The sequence below is a fragment of the Staurois parvus genome, unplaced genomic scaffold, assembly GCF_062004578.1.
Source record: "Staurois parvus isolate SC_StPar_1 unplaced genomic scaffold, SC_StPar_1.0 ptg000168l, whole genome shotgun sequence".
Taxonomy (NCBI): Eukaryota; Metazoa; Chordata; class Amphibia; order Anura; family Ranidae; genus Staurois; species Staurois parvus.
Window position 1 is genome coordinate 5,640,105 of NW_028317964.1, and position 26,766 is coordinate 5,666,870.

At 38.9% G+C, this 26,766-nt stretch overlaps 1 protein-coding gene across 1 annotated transcript in view; it reads right to left on the reverse strand.

Annotated features, from left to right (window-relative positions):
- ADAMTSL3 (ADAMTS like 3) overlaps positions 1-26,766 on the reverse strand; it is a 670,777-nt gene that overhangs the window by 102,553 nt on the left and 541,458 nt on the right. Inside the window, exons 14-17 of the mRNA XM_089676419.1 lie at positions 24,142-24,289; positions 23,954-24,038; positions 13,780-14,069; positions 10,355-10,484 (exon numbers count right to left, since the gene is read on the reverse strand). Of these exons, the coding sequence (XP_089532545.1) occupies positions 10,355-10,484; positions 13,780-14,069; positions 23,954-24,038; positions 24,142-24,289 (653 nt within the window). The remainder of the gene's footprint in view (positions 1-10,354; positions 10,485-13,779; positions 14,070-23,953; positions 24,039-24,141; positions 24,290-26,766) is intronic.

The following is a 26,766-nucleotide window of genomic DNA, read 5'->3' on the forward strand; positions in this document are numbered from 1 at the left end:
CTCCTGTGATCCATAGGAGAAGTATAGCCAAAAAAGCATTGGCTATACTTCTCCTTTAAAGCAACCCTATCTGTCACAAAGAAAACCTAATAGCAGTGACTGTAAGACACAGCAGTGGTATAGAGGACAGATTATGAAGGCAGCAGGTCACAGGTATCCAACACTTCTGCTGAAGAGTCCACAAAAGGCTATAGCACTGGAACAGAATGAAGGTATGAGAAACGGGCCACCAGACAGGTGAGCATAATACCTCTTCTATTACAGAAACCGAGGATTATTTTTGGGACAAATAACAGGTACATTTTAGGGCTTATATAAAAGAAGAATATAGGCACATAGCTGCTGATTCCTAGACCATGTGCCCCCGAAACACAGTGGCTGTTTTATATGACTGTTTCAGAAACAAATAAAATGATCTTGGACTCTTTCAATCAATTTTGGTCTGACACTTCTTACTGTATTTCTATGCACAAGTTAGAGGCCTCTTACAGAAATAAAGAAAGATCTGAAAAATTATATATTTAAAGTGAAACAACCATACAGTTGGAGTTCTGTATTACAGCAGCAAGTAGTAAAAAAACAGTCCATTTTTTTATGCTATTACACCAAAAAAACAATACAAATCCAGTGGAAAAGGACAGTGGAGAGGGAACCATGGCACTAAAAAAGCATAGCAGTTTAACAAGATGCTTACCACTAAGGCCATATTATTTTTTTATCGGTATAAGAAGTGCCAACATCTTCCATAAAACTGTACAAAATGAGGACATTCAAAGATAATAACAATAAACATTTACAAATGGACACAACACATAAGACTTTAAAACAACCCTTCTAAACTTGGGTTCCATGGAACTTTAGGGTTCCTCCATAGGTTGCCTGGGTTCCTTGAGAAAGTACCAGTAGCATCAATTATCTTTGTATCTGTAAGTGGGCATTCTTTTTATTAATCATCAATGTAAGGGACATTCTTCCTACTGATCATTAACGTAAGGGATAATCTTCCCACTTAGATTGTAAGCTCTAATGAGCAGGGACCTCTGATTCCTCCCGTATTAAATTGTATTGTAGTTGTACTGTTTGCCCTCATGTTGTAACGCGCTGTGTGAACTCTTGGAGATATATAAATTCTGTATTATAATAATAACTACCAGTGGGACCTTCTTCCACTGACCATGTAAGGGGGAGCAGCACTGACCACCAATGAAACCGGGCACTGCACTGACCAGCACTGTGATCAGGCACTGTACTGACTAAAAATTAAAGCTGGCACTGCAGTGACCACCAATATAAGGGGGCACTACAATTTTCATGGGCAGTGTTTTTTCTGGCATTTATTACTATTTTTTTTAAATTTCATTATTACTATTGAAAATAATTTTGTGATTTAGGGCAGCCCTGTCTTTTAAATGTGATGCCACATGCCTAATTCTATTATTTATTCCTAAATGCACTAGTCACTGTTCCCACTAATGTCTTGTTGTGTGCTGAAAATGTAATAATTATCAGGGGTTCCCTGAAACCTGCCAGTTGTTTCAAGAGCCTCTCCATGTTAAAAGTTTAATAAAAGTTGCTTTTTAAAAAAAAGGAGTGATTTATTCAAACTGGAACCTTGCCGTCATTTGACTTTCATGAGATTTAGTGATAAGCAGGGAGGTCAACACCATAAGTATCGGTCACTTAAAGTATGATGTACACCCTTTCTGTAACTGCGGGCTAATGAAGGATCAAAAGGCAGCTAAAGATGCCATGATATTTATTAAAAACAGAGCAACCAGTGTTAAACATTTAATGAAAAGTGGAATCAATATTTCATGTTGCTCTCTCCTCCGCCCGTACCGCTTCTTACTTCAGCAGACCAGTGCAGACTCACTTGCATAAAAAAAATTCTCCAGCATGAAAATAAATATATTCAGAGCTTATTACCAAATTTCAAAGAGAACATTTAAGAGAAATGTCTGCCTCAAAAAACTGAGAAATGGCTATGAAACCGACATGAAATCTTCTTTCAGCTTCAATGTGAAACAATTTCCTGAATCATTATTAAAAAGACCCTTTTCTGACTTCTGGCCGAGGAAGAAAGGAACTGGCTGCCAGGACATGTTACAGCCTTGCCCCAGCTATTGGACACATTGCAGGCCATTAGATTATATCCAAATCACAAGTTTTTAAAGTACCCTGAAACAGAGAGGCTATGATTTATAGGACACATAAAAGCTTGAAAACTGCGACGTCTAATCACCTAACGCCTCACCTATATATGTTGTATTGTGAATCGTGTTCAGCAGACTAACATATAAATACTGAGTTTACATAGAAACAATGTGAATTGGGTTTCCCCACTTTATCTCAGTCTATTCTCACTTTCACAGCAGTTCTTGAATTTCCTTCTTTTGGCACCTGGTACTGCAATATGATGATCTTTTCATTATATGTCTGCCAGATGTGGTAAGTGTAAGGAACCCTGATTAATGTGTAACATAAAGTAGGTCAATAAAAATGTTTCTTATTTTTTTCTACAAGTTTCAAAGAAAAGGGGGGAATACGGGGGTTTAAAGGGAAACTTTAGTTATATTCAGTAAATACACTTTAAGTGATATGCACAAGTCATTTTGATGGTACTCATGCTTGTTGTTCCATATTTTGATTGTTGATCAGAATCCACAGATGCGTAGATTCTCCCTCAAGTGGTTGTTAAGTGTATCAAACAGCATAGTAAACAAGCCTCTTAATATTTTGTTCATCACTAATACATGCAAGGAAACACAAAACATGCAATAAAACCCAACTCCAAACAAAGATTTTTTGATTATGATAATGCTGTCTATGTCCCTATCCAATTGGGGAACCTATGTCCTATAAAGTGACTATGATCAATAGAGAGTAAAGGTCACTTTGACACATAGAGAGTAAAGGTCGCTATGAATAATAGGGAGTTAAACTATATATATCTTTAGTTGCACATACAGTATATATGGATCTGCTGATTTTTTGGAGGATATGGTTTTGAGCTCTGCTAATGGAGAAATGGGCAAAAAAATGCCCAAAAGCCCTCCGCTGAACCAGTGCAAATCACACTGGGGCTCATTCAATCTTATATGCCAAAAACAAGGGAATTATTGATAATTTTAGAATAGTTGTCCCTTGACTAAATTTACATAAACACTCACTGGCCTCTTTATTAGGTACACCTGTTCAATTGCTTGGTAACACAAATTGCTAATCAGCCAATCACATAGCAGCAACTCAATGTATTTAGGCATCTAGATGTGGTGAAGACGACTTGCTGAAGTTAAAACCAAGTATCAGAATAGGGAAGAAAGGGGATTTAAGTGACTTTGGAATGGCTGTTGGTGCCAGATGGGCTGGTCTGCGTATTTAAAAAACTGCTGATCTACTTGGATTTTCACACACAACCATTTCTAGGGTTTACAAAGAATGGTTCTAAAAAGAGAAAATATCCAGTGAGTGGCAGTTGTGTGGACGAAAATGCCTTGTTGATGTCAGAGGTCAGAGGAAAATGGGCTTACTGGTTGGAGGTGATAGAAAGGCAACAGTAACTCAAATAACCACTTGTTACAACCAAGGTATGCAGAAGACCATCTCTGAACACACAATACATCAAACCTTGAAGCAGATGGGCTACAGCAGCAAAAGACCACACCGGGCGGCACTCCTGTCAACTAAGAACAAAAAACGGAGGCTACAATTTGCACAGGCTCACCAAAATTGGACAACTGAAGATTGGAAAAACGTTGCCTGGTCTGGTGAATCTCGATTTCAGCTGCGACATTCAGATGGTAGGGTCAGAACTTCAGGCTAGTGGAGGTGGTGTAATGGTGTGGGGGATATTTTCTTGGCACACTTTGGGCCCCTTAGTACCAATTGAGCATCATTTAAATGCCACAGCCTACCTGAGTATTGTTGCTGACCATGTCCACCCCTTTATGACTATAATGTACCCATCTTCTGATGGCTCCTTCCAGCAGGATAATGCACCATGTCACAAAGCTCAAATCATCTCATACTGGTTTCTTGAACATGACAATGAATTCACTGTACTCCAATGGCCTCCACAGTCAGCAGATCTCAATCCAATACAGCACCTTTGGGATGTGGTGGAACAGGAGATTCACATCATGGATGTGCAGCTGACAAATCTACAGCAACTGTGTGATGCTATCATGTCAATATGACCAAAATCTCTGAAGAATGTTTCCAACACCTTGTTGAATCTATGCCACAAAGAATTAAAGCAGTTCTGAAAGCAAAAGGAGGTCCAACCAGGTACTAGCAAAGTGTACCTAATAAAGTGACCGGTGAGTGTAGATTCACATGTTATAGCACAGATACACCATGAGATTACAGAGTTATTTATTCCTAACTGCATGCAGCTGTGTCAGACTTGTTGCCCATCATCACTACAGTGCATGCAAACAAAAGTGTCTACAGACTGCACTAATGATGGCCAACACAACCAAAACATCTGTGTGCGGTTTAGAATAAATGGTTCTATAACAATACTCTGTATCTGTGCTGTGGTTTAAATCAGTGGATCTGGGAGTAAAGTTGACCAAAGTACAACTATGTCCAAAATGACAGAACCGGATATCGTATGTACTCTCCAGCGCCTCAGGATATGCACAGCCAAAAGGGAAGCCAAGGGTACCAGGACAGCGACAACCAAAGGAAATGCTTCAGGGGTGCAGCCCTCCTCAGACGGGGAAATCAGCCACTGGATAGAGAGAAAAAAGGTGGCGCACACACCTAGTGCATTATCCAAGGTTTATTGTAGGAGCATTTCCTTTGGTTGTCAATGTCCTGGTGATTTCCCCTTCTGAGGAGGGCTGCACCCGAGAAAGAATTTCCCTTGGGTTGTCGCTGTCCTGGACTCCTACAATAAACCTTGGATAATGCACTAGGTGTGTGCGCCACCTGTTTTCTCTCTATGTCCCAAATGACTAATACGAGTCAAAGCATATGCCATCAGCACACCACAGATCTTCAAAATAGTGTCCAAAAATGTATTAAAGTGATCACATCACCGCAGTTGTGATGTTTCAAGGTAATGCAGGTCCCTTTCATCAGGTATGACCTGCCTAATGAAGAGTTCTTGCGTGGCTCTGAAACGATGCAATTTTCTGCTGTGTTGTGATCACTTTAATAAAACTCTGGATGCTCTTTTGAAGATCCATGGTGTGCTGGCAATATATGCCTTGACTTGTGTTCCCAGCCAGTAGTTGCTAAAGCATCACTTGCTTCAAGCCATTTCCAGGAACATGCAAATGAGAATATTCTACTTGCTTTACAAAATGAGCAATACAGTCCTTATTTTTGAGGTCTGTGATAGAATGAGCTACTGTGATTCACAGTGGTTCATTGGAGGGCCAAAGGGGCTTTTTTTTGGCTCCCTTTGGCCCACATCTGTAATATTAGGGTATAGCTGTGTTGTAAACCAACAGTTCTGAATGTACAATTAGTCCAGGGACATAAAGAAATCAGTTGCAAGGCTCAACCCGCTATCCCAAAATGAAGACAATCTTCCTTTTTCTGGGATGCGAGAAGAAGGTTCTACTGTGCTTAGCTCTGATTATACAATTTTTCATGTATGCCTAGTATGAATTGCTCAGATTTGTGAACTTAATCTGTAGGAAAAAAGGAAACTAAAGTAAAAATCAAAAGAGATAGGAATATTTATATTGCAGGGTGGAATATCCTAATAGCATGGGGCTATACAATATACTCCAAAGCTGCTCTTGTTTTGTCAATTATATATAAGTTTAACATAAACATTCAATGACAGAAACCTTCCTTGGTAGTTCTCCTCTGCACGGCTGTGCCAGACACAAATAAATGCACATACCTACAGCATTGTTTACATTTTTACGCATCGTGCATAGAGGCCCCGTTCAAACATCCCGGCACTTCAAATGGAGGTTTATGATGAGATATCTTATATTACTTTCAAGCCTATACCTCTCAAACTTTTCCATTTTATTGCTTTGTCTATAACCAGTTCCTGTTTGGAATGTCAATTTACTTTTAAACTAGTTTTAATCAGCAACATGTTGAAAAGATTCCTCCTCACAGGAGGTACCCAGCAGCTGATGTGCTGTATCCTATAAGCTGCCCAATATTATTAGGCTTAGAGCCTACAGACATGATTTAAAAGGGAAACATAAATGTGGAATTGAGATGATTATAATATTGCTACACAATGTTTCTTCTGTATTCAAATGCCTACTGCAAAGTGGGTATTGGTGACAATTGTTTTTGGATTTACGAATTATAATTAGTATTATTTTTATAATGATAGAAAATTAAAATTAAATCTATTAAAGTGATATTAAAGGCAAGTTTTTTTTTAATAGCAAACATGTCATACTTACCTGCTTTGTGCAGTGGTTTTGCAAAGAGCAGCCCGATCCTCCTTTTCTCAGGTCCCCGCTGGTGCTCCTGGCCCCACCCTCCAACCAAGTGTCTCCAGAGCAAGCAGCTTGCTATTGGGGAACCTGAGCAGGCTTGCTCCTGAACCGTTGTTCTGCATGTCCATTCACACACACACTGCTTGGCCCCGCCCCTTCTTTCTCTTCATTGGCTCACTTGCAGTGATTGACCAATGGGTGCACATTGCTGGATCGTGATTGGACTCAGGTAGGTATTAGGGTAGGGCGGCTGAACACAGAAGGATTTTTTATCTTCATGCATAGAATACATGAAGGTAAAAAAAATCTTAATCCTTTACAACCACTTTCATATCTGCTTTTATTAAGTCATAATACCGTCTGCTTTTATTAAGGCATAATACCAATTCTTAATAAAATATGGTATATTACGATAATAATAATACAAATTATTAATTTATAATATTAAAAAAATTAAATCTAATGATTTAACAGCTTTAACAACTCCTAATGCAATAAAACATAAGAATATGATTTTTTTTTTATTTTTACAAGATTAAAAAGAAGAGAAAGAAAGAAATAAATGTATTCATATCTGCTTTCATGAAGGCTTTCTAATATAATATAATCCTAATACAATAAACTATAACAATATGACTATTTTTATAGGTATTAAAAAAAATAAACCTAATATTATCTGCTTTCATGAAGGCCTTTTACCCTAATATAATAAAATAATATTATAACAATAAGAAAATGAATAAATCTGCTTTCATAAATGCCTAGTAACAATCCTTAAAGTGGAATTCAATTCTAAAACAAACTAAGCTTAAAACTTCTCCCACCTCCCTTCTAACTCCTAGAGTAACTACAATATAGAAGGAAAATGTTTATACTAACCTATTCTCAGTGCGCTCCGGTCAAGTCACATGGTCTCCCCAGTGGCCAGCTCCAGGGGAGAAGAGAGATCGCAGACAAGGGACAGAATGCCTGGATGGTGATGTCACCCTTAGGTTTACTATGGAGCATCCGTTTTCGGCTGTCTCTCAGCTCCCCTGAAGCCGCTGGAGCTGATCATGTGACTGGACCAGAGCACCCTGAAAATAGGTAAGTATAAGCATCTTCCTTCTACAGGGTAGCTGCTATAGGTATTGGAAGGAAGGTGGGAGAAGTTTTAAACTTAGTTAGTTTTAGCCCAGATTTCCAATTTAAAGCCATTTTTCATGATGCAGCTAAGGGCTTTAAACACCCCCACAGGGACTTAACTGGCTTGGTACATCTAAAAAAAAAATTTGCATTGGATGTTTATTTTGGCTTATTTATCATCTGTGTGTTTTCTATTCCTTTTGAATGAAAAACATGTAATGCTTATCCTACATAATCCATAGACGTCCTGTGCATGGAAATCATCTTATGTAATACTACTGAGAAATTACAAAAATAACTATATATATATATATATATATATATATATCATTTGGAAAACTAAAACAAAACAACAATTAGTGTAAAATATTTAGGGTAATAATAAATCTGATATTATGAAGCCAGGGACTTTATACCGGCCTGTAAACATTTACTTTAGTTAGAGTTCTTCTAAATTAGACTGCTTGGATAAACAGCTTGGTTTTTAACCGCTAATGTTTTTGCCGTGCGATGCTGTGAGTGGGGAAGTTAAGTAAAATTACAGAAAACAATTGCCTGAAAGTAAAATAATCCAACTGTTTACTAACATCCTCCTAGTAGATGGCGCCCTTTTTTCTTACCAATATTTTCTTTAACTAATGATTTCCTACACTATACATATACAAGATCCAGTAGGGATGATCACATATAAGCACAATAACATACATAAAGGCTTGGAATAACATAGAAAATCACACCACGCATGTGGGCTTTCTGTGCTTTAAAACTATATATGTTATGTAATATCACTAATGGAAAGAATATGTTAGATTAAGAGACATACACAACATTTTGATAAAGTTGATTTACAAGTTTCATTTATGTCATTAAACACTGTAAAAAAATATCTACTATATTATATATTAAAAAAAACATTATAAATATCCTACTCCATACTGTTCTATTTTTATAATACATAGTGTAAGGGTGTGTATTTATCAATAACATACAGTCAGATTTTAGAGTTTTTTTCCTCTAGCCCCAGCACCATAGCAATAGTTATACAATGCAGCAGATTATTTTTGTTTCATTGAAAAAGATTTTGACTTCCACTTGGTGGTAATATTGTGCACATTACTCTCTTTGAAACAATTGCCAATATAGAGGTGAAACTCAAAAAATTAGAATATGGTGCAAAAGTTCATTTATTTCAGTAATGCAACTTAAAAGGTGAAACTAATATATGAGATAGACTCATTACATGCAAAGCAAGATAGTTCAAGCCGTGATTTGTCATAATTGTGATGATTATGGCTTACAGCTCATGAAAACCCCAAATCCACAATCTCAGAAAATTAGAATATTACATGCAATCAATAAAACAAGGATTGTACATAGAACAATATCAGACTTATCAAAAGTATAAGCATGCATATGTACTCAGTACTTGATTTGGGCCCCTTTTGCAGCAATTAATGCCTCAATGCGGTGTGGCATGGAAGCTATCAGCCTGTGGCACTGCTGAGGTGTTATGGAAGACCAGGATGCTTCAATAGCGGCCTTCAGCTCTTCTGCATTGTTTGGTCTCATGTCTCTCATCTTTCTCTTGGCAATGCCCCATAGATTCTCTATGGGGTTCAGGTCAGGCAAGTTTTCTGGCCAATCAAGCACAGTAATCCCACGGTTATTGAACCAGGTTTTGGTGCTTTTGGCAGTGTGGGCAGGTGCCAAGTCCTGCTGGAAAATTAAGTCAGCATCCCCATAAAGCTCGTCTGCGGAAGGAAGCATAAAGTGCTCCAAAATCTCATGGTAGATGGCTGCGTTGACCCTGGACTTAATGAAGCACAGTGGACCAACACCAGCAGATGACATGGCTCCCCAAATCAGCACAGACTGTGGAAACTTCACACTGGACTTCAAACATCTTGCAGTGTGTGCCCCTCCATTCTTCCTCCATACTCTGGGTCCTTGGTTTCCAAATGAGATGCAAAAGTTGCTCTTATCCGAAAAGAGGACTTTGGACCACTGAGCAACAGACCAGGTCTGTTTTTCTTTAGCCCAGGTAAGACGCTTCTGACGTTTGTTGTTCAGGAGTGGCTTGACAAGAGGAATACGACATTTGAAGCCCATGTCCAGGATCCGTCTGTGTGTGGTGGCTCTTGATGCACTGACTCCAGCCTCAGTCCACTCCTTGTGAAAGTCCCCAACACTTTTGAATGTCCTTTTCCTGACAATCCTCTCCAGGCTGCGGTCATCCCTGCTGCTTGTGCACCTTTTTCTACCACACTTTTCCCTTACACATAACTTTCTATTAATGTGCTTTGATACAGCACTTTGGGAACATCCAACTTCTTTTGCAATTACCTTTTGAGGCTTTCCCTCCTTATGGAGGGTGTCAATGATGGTTTTCTGCACAACTGTCAGGTCAGCAGTCTTTCCTATGATTGTGATTCCTACTGAACCAGACTGAGAGACCATTTAAAGGCTCAGGAACCCTTTGCAGGTGTTATGGCTTAATTAGCTGATTAGAGTGGGACACTTTGAGCCGAGAATATTGCACCTTTTCACAATATTTTCATTTTCTGAGATTGTGGATTTCGGGTTTTCATAAGCTGTAAGCCATAATCATCACAAATATGACAAATCATGGCTTGAACTATCTTGCTTCGCATGTAATGAGTCTATCTCATATATTAGTTTCACCTTTTAAGTTGCATTACTGAAATAAATTAACTTTTGCACGATATTCTAATTTTTCGCCTGTGTAGGGATGCTAGGCATTGATCAACATCAAAGGTTCTTAGACGTGAATGCACAGCTAGTACCTTGCAGGGCAGAGCTTAGTGTTGCAGGCTCTGGTCATTGCAGGAGGGCGCATCGAGCTGTCGCAGAGAGAGTTGTTCACTATTCGCTTAGTTTGGATATGAAGACATGCTGCAATAGCTTCTTGTATTCCTGGATTCATGAAAACGACAATTAAAAAAACCCCATAAAACTATTTCTCAAAGCTTAAGGTATAACAAAATGTATCCCTAGACAAAACCTTTATTTATTTTTGGATAGAATAGAGAAGAATAAGATCCTTTGTCAAAGTTTCACTGCTCTGTCCCCACTGGGGAGATTCACCACTGTATGGGGAAGATTTACTAAAACTGGAGCACTCAGAATCTGGTGCAGCTGTGCATTGTAGTCTATCAGCTTCTAATTTCAGTTTGTATAATTGAAGTGTTACTAAACCCAGGACCCTGCATTCTCTCTATCTGGTCCCCCACACTACGCACTACATGGAAATGCAATTAGTTTTGTAAATATAAACTGCTAAATACCTTTTCTCTTCAGCAGTTAGAGCAGTCTTGTGACTTCTATCAGTGTTCAGCAGAGCACTGGTTAAAGCTTGTAAGAGGAGTTTTCTCTAGGAGGATGTAGAACCCCTGACCTCTGTATGGGCAGTGCTGATTGGCCCTGTGCTGATCACATGCACTCTCCCAAGAAAAAAAAAACCCTAACACACACACACCAAACTGAGCATGTTTGGAGTGTCTCCACACAAAATGTCTTATCAGGAGATAAGAGGGAGACACTGGAAGAAGGGGAGGATCAGAAAAGACAGGATCAAACATTATTTTTACACACTGCAGAGGATTAACCCCTTAGGTTTACAGTGACTATAACAAGCATGCTTTACTGCATTTACAGACTGATTTTACTGTTGTGGGTTTAGTAACACTTTAAGCTTTGACAATAAAACCTGGAAGCTGACTAGTTTCTATGCAGAGATGCACCAAAGTTTGCTCTCCCCAGTTTGTCCTGGTGACCACTGTCACTGAGAAAGAGAATAGGGGAAAATCCAAAATTGTAGTGTTGTCCGCATAACAAAAGATGAGGGAAAATCTGTCAATGGGGACACCTGCTCTGGGAACAACTGTCTAAGAGGGAACTTTCCTTCACTGTGGAAGATTTTCTGTAACTTCCTATTGCATCTCTGGGACAGGAAGTGAAGAAAAAATTCCCCAATGACACAGAAACAGAAAAAGAAGAAAAAAACAGGGGAGCAGCCCTTCTCTACTTTTGCAAAATATTGACTTTATTTACACTTTAAAGGTATATTCCAGGCAGGTATAAAGGCACAGACCTATGCAGTTATCTATACAATTAAAAAAATGAATTGTATTTTTTTAAAGCAACTAGTATGAATTTGAACTGAAACCAAGATTGTGGTATCAAGAGCCAATCAAGTGTATTGCATGTACATGTCCTGACAAGGAACATCCTGGCAGGAGGAGAAAACAAAAAGGATGTGCTTATCAGTCTGCTGCTGCTCCTTCACTGTTCAATCTAATTCTGTCTGCGGCTAGGTGACCAAGATATATGACTTAAATGCAGCAGAGAAAAGTAAGGTCTTCACCTGGCTGCACTGTCTAATGGGACAACCTCTCAGGACTGGAAAGACTGGAAATTTACAGGAATGAATGAAAAGAAACAGCTACAACAGAGATTTCCAAGAAAATTAAAACCCCTGATTTGAATGTGGCCCCCAACAGACAGCAAAATCCTGTCTGTTGGGGTTTAAAATACTTGGTGAATTGAAGTACATAAAAATGTAACATTTGCTTTGCTAAGTGAACATTTCTGTAGTAGGTCAAGCACAATGGAGTTGATTTACTAAAGTCAAGTAAACTTTTTACTTTAAAGGAAATTGCCCCAGAGCTTAGTCAATTGAAGTGAAGCTTTGCTGAATTCCATCATCCAATCATGTGCAAGCAAATACATTTTTTTTTAGGGACTCCCTCTGAGGAAGTGTTTTACACGAAACGCGTCAGGGAGGTGCCCCTGACCTGTGTGCATATACCGCAAGGCCATCCTGATTGGTTGACTTATCAGATCCGGATGTAAGTTTTATTTCTCTGTTTATGCTGGAATTTTGACCATTAAAGACCTACTACAGTATCAGAAGCTTTCTTGGGGCTCATTATTTCCATGTGAGCCCGTTTTTGAAGGTTTCTAAGGATTTGGAGGATATATGGCTTCCCCTTTTCCCCTGCTGACGATGGCCCTCATGGAATGCTTAAGAATACACCTAGACTGATGACATCTAGTGGCCGACTTGCTGATGACATCTGCCTGGTATCACAAGTCCAGAGCACCAGAAGCAGGCCTTAATTGCTCCATGCGCAATTTATGCGCTATCTGGTTAGTGAATTGTTTGTACATTCACAACAACACAAGAGTCACGGTTTTCTTGATCATGGACTGTTGGAACACCTGCACTTAATCACTTTATTATAAGGACTGAGTTATCTAACATATTTAACATATGTTATTGTGCATAATTTCATTATTTATTATTTAATTATTCATTTTTTCCATCACTTGATTATACATATATAAGCGCTGCATACTTATTTTAAATTTTTTTTTTTAATTATCATTGCATGTGATTGGGTATCGTTTGCAAATTGAAATTTCACTACATTCACTAAGCTTTTGGGTAAATTCCCTTTGCAAAGTGTAACCTACCTTGCAAAGTGAACAGCCTTTGCTGGTCGTTAGCAAACCAACTCCTATGCATGCTATGGTTTCATTGCAATACCGATTTTACCATCAGGGGCAGCTGAGGTCAGTAAATGCAAGATTCTGTCCTCAGATGACCTTCTTAAGGGTAGATCCCTTTGTCTTACCATATGGTAAGAACCCAAACAGAGGAGGGGTTTTTCTGGAATCACTTTAAGCAACAGACAACATATCATGCTTCAACTGTTACAATCACAAAGCAATCCTTATTAGTTATGAATCTTACCTAATTACATGACTTTCTTAGGTTTCAATTGCATGGAAACATTAATATGATACAGGAGGGTTAGGAGTATGTTTAGATTTTCAATGAGAGTGTATTTATTATACCATTTTAATTAGATTCAAATAATTGTCTCCTGCCAGTTACTAATTGGGAGCTATGTTTGCCTATTTGTGAATGCTCAGCTGTCCAAACAACACAATAACGAAAAGGTGGTTTTAATTAGATATGAAAATATGTATTTTATGACATGGTAATGATGCCAGCATTGTTTCAGACTCAAAATCTGTTCCACTGTGTAGGCCATGTGGTTGGGGTATAATGCCCACTTTCATTTTGCCATTCCCTGAAAATTCTTTGTTTTAACTAACAATATGTAGTTAGTTATACGTACATGGTTACTGAACTAACAATTTCTTTGAAATGACAGTAGAGATAGTTATCTGTGCACTGTACCTCCCGAGCAGCTGCTGGAGCAAGGTGTGAAGCCAATGTATTCCCAGTCATATATTTCTGTAGAATCTAACCCTTCTCGAGAAAATTCTGATGCCAGGGCAGATGAATCACCATGGCATGATGGCATATAGCAAGTTCTTTCCAGGGCAGGTTTTTCATCCTCACATTCTTCATCTGGTAATTCTAATTCAGTCTGGGTGAACGTTAACAGAATGCGGCACTTGACCTCCCTCACCTGCACGCCTCGACCACACGTGACACTACAAGGGGACCAGGCTTCTGGGATAAACCTGTGTAGACAATGTAAGAGTTTAGGATACACTACTATGTACAGTACGCAATATAATACTAAAAGGTAAAGCAGCAAATTCAAATTGTTACAGGTACTTACAGTATATAGCACCATCAATTTACGCAGTGCGTTACATATATTAATAACTTATTTTTATGGTTGAACTGGATGGACTTCTGTCTTTTTTCAGCCAAACTAACTATACAACATATATTGTACATTCACATCAGTCCCTAACCCTCAAGGAGCTTACAATCTAAGGTCCCTAACTCACATTCATACATACATGGGCCAATTTAGAAAGGAGACGGTATGTCTTTGGAGTGTGGGAGAAAACCAGAGTACCTGGAGGAAACCCACACAGGCACAGGGAGAACATGCAAACTCCAGACAGGTAGCGCCATGGTTGAAATTCAAATCGATGTACTGCTAAGTGCTAACCACTTAGCTATTGTTCTGCCCAGAAATTACCATAGGGGCTATTCATACCAGATGCATTGAGCAGTTCCAATGCATGGACAAAACAAATTGCCTTATGTCCTCTTTGTTCAGTTCATACCACTGTGCTGTGGTGGTATGTGCTGAAAAAAAGGAGGACATCCATTACTTCTTCAAAGCAGCATATCACAATGCACTACACTGCATCACTATGTGCTGCAGTGAATAAACATTAATGGAATGTCACTTTGTGACACTCCAATAAAGTTGAAAAAAATGAAACTGTGCAGTGTGTTGGCACTGTGTACTCCACAGTGCATACCAGGATCAGTGTTAAAACGCAGATTCTGGTGTTAATGGGCCCTAAATAGCTGAGTGCAAAGTTAGAAAATGTCAAGAAACACAAGCCATTTGGAAAGCATCAATGATATACGTACCCATGCCTCCATCATTTTGAAAGTTCCAGGATAACTGTTAAATGATTGGACTTTTTTAAAAATTGTCTTCTGATGTTCCAAAGAACACCAAATGGTTAATTCTAGTAGCTAGATGTAGCATAATTTTAGTAGCCAGAATAACTATCGCAGAGAACTACAAACAATCAGTGGTGACATTTGAAGATTTTAAACACAAACTAAATTGAATCACAGTCAACGGAAAACTTACCCATAACCTCCAAAACAATGGTACTAAATTTGACAAGACATGGGATTTATGGATAAGATATATATCAGTGGATTCATGAAACCTGGGGATTGCCCACCTTGTTCTTCCTACTGAAGTTAACTATTTTCTTTTCTTCACTTTCCTTTCCTGCCTCTTTTGTAATACTCTCATATGCTCCAAACAAGTCAGTGGAGCAGTCTCTTCCCACAATCTTGTCGTTAATTGCACTTTTTTTGGACTCTATCATGATATATACCATCCACTACCTCTACCAGCAATGCCTATGATGTTTTTTCTTTATATTATTAGGAGAATTATGACTCCCTGAACTGGGCAGGTTCTACATCCAGAAGGGAGACTTGGTAATCTTCGATTTTGAGCTGATGTTCCTTATAAATAATTCTTCCTTGATATATGTTTCCAATCTCATTTACTGTGATACATATGCTGTTTATGTATGACAGATTCCTTTTTCTCTTGTATCTGAATAGTTTATGTCTGAAAAGTTGAAAATGTAATAAAAAGATTGAAAGTTAAACAGAACTTTATAGTGAGCAAATACATTCTACCACCTCCCCCCATACCTATCCAGACTAGCAGACTGACAATTGAATATACCAACCACACATCCAGACTGTTTCCACACACCTTGCCTTATTCTAAAACACATACATAAAGTAGTGGCAGGGGCGGACTGACCATTTGGAAACTCGGGCATTGCCCGGGGGCCGGGGGTCAGTAGGGGGCCCCATGAGATGTCCCTGGTACCTTTTTCATAGGCTTTTTGAGTTTGGGCAAGGACACAGGGGCCCCATGATCCCCTGGTGCCCGGGGGCCCCATGAGTTGTCAGTCCGCCCCTGAGTAGTGGTCAGTTACATCTAAGGTTGTACTGGTTCTGTACACTTTTAAACTTTGCACATCTGAACAATGCAGAGAGTCAGGTGGCTACAAGGTTCTTTTGTAAGAACAACACCCCCACCCTCTGATACAACTTCGCCGAAGTCCCCCGCCACTCCGTTGCTGTGCTGTAGGTCTTGGTAAAAACATAGTCTTTCCAAGTATAGGGGAGCATGCTACCTCCTCCCAAGAAGCAGTGCTGTGGCCCGAGCAGCCAAACACTAGGCTTGAATACTGTTACATGAGAAGGAAGAAGTAGTTATCCCTGTGAAAGTTGCCACACCATCTGACACAGAACAGTGGGTTAGGACGCCAACTGAACAAAAAAGCAGAGGAGGAGTGCAAAGAAGATCAGTATCAGCGGGGGTTCTCTTTTACGAGAACAATGGCATAAGGTGATGTGGTTAAATAGGAACTTTCCAAAGTTTATAATATGAGAACCATAAAATTTGTACCAGTTGAACCTGGGGGGAAAATTAAATGCTAATCAGCTGATCTGTTACACCAGACAAACAGTGATTATCTGGGTCCACTTTGCATTAAGATCATTGGGAGTCAGTGGAAGTCATGCAGTTTCTTGGCATGCCATCACCAATGGTATGGTCTGTCCATAGCACCTACTTTTTTTAAATTCCTCAGACTGTTAGAAGCATAGAGCTCCTATTAACATTATGAGGCCTGTCTAAAACTGAGAAAATAAAATATTAAAATGATTTATGGCAAAAAGAAAATAATAACATTGGAAGGTGTATTTTCAAAGTAAGTGTAGTGTGATTAACATTAAGGCAACTCTGTTTCTAAAATTACACTTCCAATAGAGGAGCTCACTTCAAAAAAAAAAAAAGAAAGGCAATACCTCTCCCATTACCAAGCTGAAAAAAGCCGTTCTTATGCAGAGAAATTGTCCACCTAAATCTTCTGAGAAACTGACAGTTCTGGGGGTGTTCCTCTCCTGTTCCTCCTCTATGTTCAGTGATTTTTACAGTCGACTCCTATGTCACCACAGGCACAGTAGTGACATGGGTCACACATGGAATTGTCAGTTTCTTAAGAGATGTGATGGGATGATTTCTGTACATTAGAGTGGCTTTCAGCTGCCCAGGCATTGGAAGGCAAGTATTTAATTTTTTTCAGGAAGCTCTTTTATTGCAACCTTAATTTTGACAGAGTCTCCTATGTACATCTGTTATTATTATTATTATTATTATACAGGATTTATATAGCGCCAACAGTTTGCGCAGAGCTTTACAATAATCTGTTATTATCTAAATCTAATTTCTTACATTGCTATAACACTTTTTAGGAATTACATATATTTTTTAATTTACTTTTATTCTCTGCTTTTCTTAACCTGCCTGAATTCAGTGCTGAAAACAAAACCCCCAAAAAAGCTTTCAGCTGCCCAGGCATTGGAATGCAAGTATTAATTTTTTCCGGAAGCTCTTTTATAGCAATTTTAATTTTGACAGAATCTCTAATGTACATCTGTTATTATCTAAATCTAATTTCTTACATTGCAATAACACTTTTTAGGAATTACACATATTTTTTTAATTGACTTTTATTCTCTGCTTTTCTTAACCTGCCTGAATTCAGTTCTGAAAACAAACACCCAAAAAAAGTATAACAAAGGTGCTGTCAAGAATACATGAAAGAAAACTAAAGGCTTTGTTGACTAACAGCTTTACACTTTCACACAGATTGGATAAAGTGTCAATTATTGTCTCTGAATCCAAAGGAGAAAAAGGTAAGCCTTCATGGGGTTGGAAAAGCTTGGTATTTCTGCTTTGACAGGAAGAGACTAAACAGATTAACAGATTTCCTCCATCCACAAAAAACAAGGTAAATGGGGGAAACCCTCATTGTGACATTGTATTCTGACAGCAGGCCCGACACTGTCAGAATACACTGATCTGCAGCTGCAGCCTGTTCCACAAAACTTTACTGAAGCTGCCCATAAACAGACTGTAATTTGGCTGGAACCGGCTGAATTTTGATCCATGTATGGGCGGGCTGGTTGTACTGAAGTTGAACGTTTGATACAGTACAGCCAGCCTTTTGGGTTTTTTCATTCAATTACTGCGGGAATTGGACAATTTTCTTTCCTGCAACTTGTGGTTGCAGGAAAGAAAATTACTTAATGTATAGTCTGCTTAACTTGTCAGTTTGGCAGAATTTGATTCAGCTATCTGTCAAACATCTAGGGCCACGCATTGATTGAAAATCAGCCAGTCTCTGCTGAACCAGCCACATTTCAATCTGTCTATGGCCAGCTTAAAGGATCCGTTTATCTTTCATAACATGTTACACCCACATTCAGGGTGTAACATGTAATATGTTATGAAAGCACCGGCTCCAGCTCCCCGCCGATCCCCCGCTTTGACAGCGTCACTCATCTGTGAATGAGAAACTGCAAGTCCCAACAGCCTAAGCGGCTGTCAGGCTTGTAGTTCTCAATGAACTTCCATGGCGCTGTGGAGTGCCGTGGTAGTTTATTGCATCTTCCTGTCACTATATCTGCTTGCTTGTACATCCCATATGGGCAAGCAGATATACTGACAGATCTGCAGGAGACCTGCATGGCGCCAGCAATCTATTGATCGCTGGTGCAATACTTTACCTGGAGGAAAAAAAATAACTAAATGAATATTTTTTTATCTGCAATAAAATGTGCATTTATTATTTTTTACCAAATGGTGAACTTATCCTTTAAGATATAAGGCTGTAAATACCCATACCTGAATGCTTATCTTTAAGTGCTCATAAAAACAGGTGTCAACATTATTATTATTATACAGTATTTATATAGTGCCGCTGAGCATACCCTTTGGCGCTATATAAATACTGTATAATAATAATAATAATCTACTCCCAGTACACAATCCTCATGTCCAATGAGCCCTCTCCAGACACTGGCCCTAAAAGGGTGCATTGATTCAAATGGGCCAGTACTTACAAGTTTTTGTGGTCAGGAATGCATTTAGGAAATTTGGCAGACATTGGCACTGTGGAAATCATTACTGTCAAACACTCTCCTAATGGACTAATCACTTATGGAAGCAATGCCACAAACACAGGGGGATAAAAAGCAACTCCCAGTGCACAATCCTCATGCTTGATGAGTTCTCCTACACATTAGCACCAAAATGGTGCATGGATTCAAATGGGTCAATACATACAAGTGCTTACAAGTTTTTGTGGTCAGGAATGGCACCTAGAACATTCAGCAGACATTGGCACTGTGGAACTGTCAACTACTCTCCAAATGAACCCGACACTTAGGGAAGTGACGACAGCTGGATGAATGTGGGAAATATAAAACATTCATGTGTGCTTGTTCCCAGTACTTATATATACAGTTGCAAGAAAAAGTATGTGAACCCCTTGGGATTACGTGGAGTTTTGCATGAATTGGGCATAAAATGTGCTCTGAACGTCATCTAAGTCACAACAATAGAAGAACACAGTCTGCTGAACATAATACTAGACAAACATTAGATGTTGCCATGGTTTAATTGCACATAACATGTAAACATTCACAGTGCAGGGAGGAAAAAGTATGTGAACCTTTGGACTTAATAACTGGTTGACCCTCCTTTGGCAGCAATTACCTCAACCAAACGTTTCCTGTAGTTGCAGATCAGACCTGCACAATGATCTGGAGTAATTTTGGACCACTCCTCTTCACAAAACTGTTTCAGTGTAGCAATATTCTTGGGATGTCTGGTGTGAATCGCTCTCTTAAGGTCATGCCACAGCATTTCAATCGGGTTGAGGTCAGGACTCTGACTGGGCCACTCCAGAAGGCGTATTCTGTGCTGTTGCAGCCATTGTTTTGTTGAATGACTTGTATGCTTTGGGTCATTGTCCTGTTGCATCACCCATCCTCTGCGGGGCTTTAGTTGGCAGACAGATGGCCATATGTTTTCCTGCAAAATGTCTTGATAAACTCTGGAATTCATTTTCCCATCAATAACAACAATCCGTCCAGACCCTGAGGCAGCAAAGCAGCCCCAAACCATGATGCTCCCTCCGCCATGTTTTACAGTGGGGATGAGGTTTTGATGTTGGTGTGCTGTGCCTTTTTTTCTCCACACATAGTGTTGTGTGTTCTTCCCAAACAACTCAGTCTTGGTTTCATCTGTCCACAGTATATTTTGCCAGTAGTGCTGTGGAACATCCAGGTGCTCTTTTGCAAACTTCAAACGTGCTGCAATATTCTTTTTGGACAGCAATGGCTTCCTCCGTGGTGTCCTCCCATGTACTCCATTCTTGTTTAATGTTTTCCTTATTGTAGATGTGTCAACAAAAATGTTAGCATGTGCCAGAGATTTCTGTAGGTCTTTAGCTGACACTCTGGGATTCTTCTTTACCTCATGCAGCATTCTGCGCTGTGCTCTTGCAGTCATTTTTACAGGACGACCACACCTAGGGAGAGTAGCAACAGTGCTAAACTTTCTCCATTTGTAGACAGTCTGTCTTACCGTGGACACATGAACATCAAGGCTTTTGGAGATACTTTTGCAACCCTTTCCAGCTTCATGCAAGTCAACAATTCTTGATCGTAGGTCTTCTGAGAGCTCTTTTCTGCGAGGCATGGTTCACATCAGACAGTGCTTCTTGAAACCAGTAAACCCAAAATAGGTGTGTGTTTTTTAAGGGCAGGACAGCTGTCAGCAACACATCCAATATCATCACACTGATTGGAGTCAAGGTTGGCTCACTCCTGGCTCCAATTAGCTCTGGGAGAAGTCATTAAGCTAGGGCGTCACATACTTTTTCCTCCCTGCACTGTGAATGTTTACATGTTATGTGCAATTAAACCATGACAACATCTAATGTTTGTGTAGTATTATGTTCAGCAGACTGTGTTCTTCTATTGTTGTGACTTAGATGACGTTCAGAGCACATTCTATGCCCAATTCATGCAAAACTCCACGTAATCCCAAGGGGTTCACATACTTTTTCTTGCAACTGTATATATATATATATATATAGGCTGTAACATAAAAAATGGCATTTTAGGGAGCCTGTTAAGATTTGCTACAGGATTTCTTGATAGAATTATGTTCTTGTCTATAGACATTCATGTTCAACCTTGGCCCATTTCAGTTTAAAAGAAGCCCAGGCACAAGACCCAGTGGACAGCAGGAACACTACAGTATAAACAACATTTTTGATCAACTGTGGATCTCAAATAACAAAAATGCCTTAAGAACTATCTATCATGCTGCACAAAAATATAATTGAAAAATAATAAATAACAATGTTGAAACCTATTCTGTAACGAAGAGGGCCCAGGGGGTAGCATTTAAAATCATGATGGGTTTCAACTGTCATCACATTCCACAACTAAAAACAAAAAAAGGTCAGGCTTACATTTTTCTTGGCTCTGCTTTTAAAACAAGTCATATTATATTCTGCCAGTAAAGAAAAAAAAGCTCTTTGAATGTTATACAGTAATATAAATGTAGGACACTAGCCGTGGTAGACCGCAAAGGCCAAGGTATTTATCTAGCACGAGGCTGGTTTGGCAATGCTCAGGTCTGTGCTTTGGAGTACAGCCGTACATATTCTATTCTGCTTATAGTCACAAAGAGACCATTGCTAGACAGATATATCATTGCTATGAAGTTACAACATGGGCCTAAGCACGACACTGTTGTTTTGTTGAATGTCAGTGCTGTATAATATTCCAAAATAAAAGTCATCTACATGGCAATGACCTTAAGCAAAGGAAAAATTACAATTTATTAGGATAGTTTTGTTAAAACTGGAAAAAATCTAAAGTATCTGAAAAGGGCAACCAATCAACGAAAAATATCATCAGATATAATATGTATAATATGCACTAGAAGAATATTCACAAAGCAGAGAAAGTGACATTTATCAAACATTCACTGCAGATGAATCTATCACTCTACCGTATTTTAAAACACACGCACCAGACAGATATACCTGCAGTGAATGTTTGGAGAATGTCACATATACTGATTTATAAATATACCCCAAAAATTACAAATTAAAAAATTTTACTTTTATAAAGGTTGGAATTTTATTCTTAAACGTGACACACATGGTAGCAATTCAAAGAAATGTCAATAGCACACCAAGGATTCCTCAAAAAGGGCCAAAGTTTTATTTTGTAGCCAGATACTGCAATCAAAGGCAACATTTCAGAGCCACGCAGGGCCCCTTCGTCAAGGGCCACTTGTCTGATAAAGGGGCCCTGCATGGCTCCGAAACATTGTTTTTGTTTGCACTATGTGACCATGGTAGAAAACTTTGGACCTTTTTAAGGAATCCTTGGTGTGCTGGTGACATTTCTTTGCATTGAGTGTTTATTGTTCCCAGCCTGTGATCACTGCAGCACCCAGCTATACCAAACATCCATTTTCAGGAACATGTGCGTTGGGAATATTGTGATTACACATGGTAGCAAGTCTCGGCTGTTATTATGACAGGTGGGAATTGTCAGTAATAGTGGCAGGGGAAAAGAAGAAGGCTATAGGAGATGCATCCTGGAAACTTTGTTGAAGTTTTTTTAGGTCACAATTCTAATGCCCAAGGTCACGAGATGGTTAAAAAGAATATTAGCTGATCTCCTAAAGCAAAGAAAAAACAGAATACATTTCTGCTTGTAACTGCCTGTATCCTACTGGTTCATAGGAGCAGACTTCTTGTGTTTTTGAGTATGACCCACTTAAATATAGCATACTGAAGTAGAGTAGTAGGCTCACATGGGCCCTAACTGTGACTCCTTCCAGGTTTTGGTAGATGCTACAAAGTTGCACCCTTTGCCCTCCATGGCCCTGCATGCTTTCTTTGTTTTGTTTTTTAATTCTGGCAAACCTAGGAACTCAACTGTGGAGATTTTCCCACCAGAGTGGATGTTAGGGAGATTCACCCGCTCTTTTTGTCCTTTGCCATTATTGCTGAGAATAAAAGTGAAAGGAAATCCCAAACTTTGGGTTGTTACAGAAAAATGAGTAGAGTGGAGATCTTTCAATGGGAACACTAGTTCTGGTGGCCCTGGTGACACTTTGGAGGGATGTCCTATCACTTCTTGTTTTGGCTGTGGGACAAGAAATGAAGGGAAATCTCTCCAATGAGACACAGATGGCAAAAAAAAAACAACTGACAGAGACTATAACCCTTCTTTACTCTTGAAAATACAAGAAACGTTTTGCCTTAAGTTCCAGTATAATGACACTGACCTTCATTCATTATAGAAGAGGACCAGTGCTGGATATTGGAGAAGTGAGACTGTAGGAGATAACACTGTACAGGAGGTGAGTATTTCTGCAATAGCTGCTGATTTATTTTTTTACAGTGCTGGGCCTCTTATAAAAAATTAACTCCAACTGTTGCTTACCTAAAGTCTATCTAAAATTACATGTCCGTCCACTACAGTGATTTTACTGCAGAATCACTAGAATGGTCATTCTACTAGCAAAATCAACAGGAATTAAACTTTGCTTAAACTTTGTTAAAGGTGGAATTCAGAAAAACAAAAACTCCCATTTTGATGCTATTAGCACACTGTGGTATACAGTATATGCAGTTTTTGCTTTTACTCACACTCCACTTTAAGTAATGACTGGGATCTGAATGTTTAAGAGTCTTAATTGGTACCTATATGTATTTAGTCTTTTTAAGGTCTTGCCGCAGGATATGTCTCGTTTACATCAATATGAATGCTCCATATAGGCTAAAAAGAATAAGGGAGCAGGCAGTGTTTCATTGAGGCATGTAGGTATATATAACATTTGAGCCGTGAAGCTAACACACTGTACATTGTTATTTTATGAAGAAGCAAAGTGTCTACAGAATGTCTTAATCCTGCTGAGATTACTGGGATAAACAGAAATTCTACTTACGTTGGCTGATCTGATGCTGTTCTAGTCTCCTCTAGTTCCTGTGCTTGTTTCAGCCACGGATGTTTAGCTTCCACAGGGAACTTTTCTAGCAGACAAACGACACAAATCTTCATTGTACACCAATAAAGGTCCTTTATAAAACATGTTAAATTAAAGAACTTAGAAATCAAAGCGATCTATCCTGTTACCTCTGGGTTTGTAACATGGTACAGGTACAATACATTCCTCCTTTATATGTGGCTTCAGCTGGGGATTGCAGCCCCCTGTGTGTTGCCCACGATGGTCATTACATAACACCACTCTATAGCGCAAGCCTCTTCCACACGTCACTGTACACTGAATAAACAAAAAAACATATAGCATAGCCTGGACTAAAAATTTGACTATTACATGTGCATTAAACTGTATTTTAAATTAAAGGCACAATACAACCAAAAATGTCCAATTTTTCCAATAATTAACACTATCATATATTTCGTTGTTTTCAAAATACACTTCTTAGGGTTACTGATGAAAGTATAAGGATATATATACTTCAGTCTATCATGAATACTTCTGCCAGACTCATCTACCTTACCAACTGTTCAGTGTCTGCAACCCTTTCTGCCGATGCCCCCCATTGGCTTTGCTCACCCAATGATTAAAATTCAAAATACTAACAGCAACCTACCAAGCCATCCATAACTCTGCTACATCACAAATCTTGTCTCAAAATACCAACCAAACTCTTCTCTTCATTCCTCTCAAACCCTCCTGCTCTCTAACTCCCTCAGCACCTCCAATGCTCATCTCCAGGACTTCTCCAGAGCCTCTCCCATCCTCAAGAAATCCTTACCTCAGTCTGTCTCAAAATCCTACACAATCCACCTTTAGTCCTGGTTCACACTACTGTGGATTTCCAGTTCACCCTTGCATGGGCATGGCAGCCCATTCATTTGAATAGGCAGCTGTGCTGGTGTTTTCTGCATAAAAAAGGCACATGCACCATTTTGAACATGAAGCAGATGGGATTTCCCTGCAGTTCCTGCACCTGCAAACACTGTTTGAGATACGTGGGGACACCATTAAGAATGAATGGCAGCCCCACACGTTTTTGAACAGTAACACGCTTTGACTGCGGGTGGTTGCAAGAATCGCAGAGTGTGAACAAGGCCTTAGAAGATCCTTGAAAACTCATCTCTTTACATAAGCCTATCCTGTCTCTACCTAGCATCTTGTATTGAATTGTATTGTAACTGTACTGTCTGCCTTCATTGTGTATAACACTTTGCAAACTGTTGGCACTATATAAATCCTGTAATATATATATATATATATATATATATATATACACATATGGGCTTTTTTTTTCTAATTCTGGTAAACAGTCCCATGGGATGGAATCAGCAAGAATTGACCTGATGTTGCTATATAGGTATTGATTTAACAGGGTAAGGTTAGACAATGAGAAGGCTTAAATGTCTACTTGTAAATGAGGAGAGCCCTTCCTTTTACAGTGAAAGATTTTTGGGGGGCATCCCAAGGCAATTCATGCCACAATTATAGTAAATAAAAATATTTTCCTGTAGCTGATTCATTAAAACTGGAAAAAATATTGCAAAAGCAGGGGGTTTGTCCCTTTCACATTTGTGCTCATATTTAACCATCATGTGTAATGTATGACATCATTGCATCAGATGTTTCTTTGACCAGGATCTGGGTGTATTGCCTGAGGTTGGAGTATACATGGACTCTTTCAAAAACTGCACCTGTTGGGACTTGGAATGACAGCTCTTTTATAAAGCTATGTAAGCATAAAACACAGTACACAAGCAACTGTATTCTATTGTAGGCATTGGCAGGGATCATCTGAAAATAAATACATTCCAGAGGTGGCCAACACAACACTGTGAATATTAGACAATAAAAACTCTACAGGAGCTGGGAAGTACTGACTTCAATCATGCAGATGAAGTAAGTGAACATAAATTTGCTTTTCACATGATTGGATAATTAAAGTCACTATTGACAGAATTTATTGTGTGAAGATTTTCAACTCCCTCAGCAAATCAGCCTCTATAAGTGGCCATGCTAAAACTCATCAAAAAAAAAACCAAACAAACAGCCATTGTTGGAGTGCATTCATTCAGAGAAGAAGTGGCTGCAAAGAGACTGTAGGAGGTCAGTAGCAATCAGATAAAATAAAAAAAATGAAAAAAGGTAACAACATTATATTCTAAAAGAAAATAATATGGCAATTGGTTATTATAAAATTTGCTTTAGCAAACTAAATGTAGTTTACATCTACTTTAAAGTTGCAGTCCTGGTTGACATTCAGCTTTGAATTAGCGTGATTTCAAAGCCACCGATCAGTGCAACATCATGTGCAGCTTGCTAGCATCCGTGCAACACATGCTGATGAAATTGCAAAAGATAGTGCAGGAACCTTTTTCAAAGTTGTGCAACTCAGAGTCACACTGATTTGAACGGTTCCATAGCCGTAAAGAGGGTGCAACTTGTCAAGCGACTTTGATCTGTCAAGTCACATGACGAGTCGCACCAGTGTGAACCGGGGCTCAAAGTTATTTACATTTTTGTAATAAAGCTAAAACAAAGGGAAATTATTATTATTGTTGTTATTATTGTTACTATTACTACTCTTGTTGATTTACATATCCCCAAGATATTCAAAACAGTTTTTTCAAAACAAGAACATACAGTGACCACAAAAATATAATAAACACAGAAGACAAAGAGACTTTGCATGTTTATAAAGTAATGGTGAATTATTCACTGTATACTAAAACACATCCATTAGGAAAACACACCTGCAG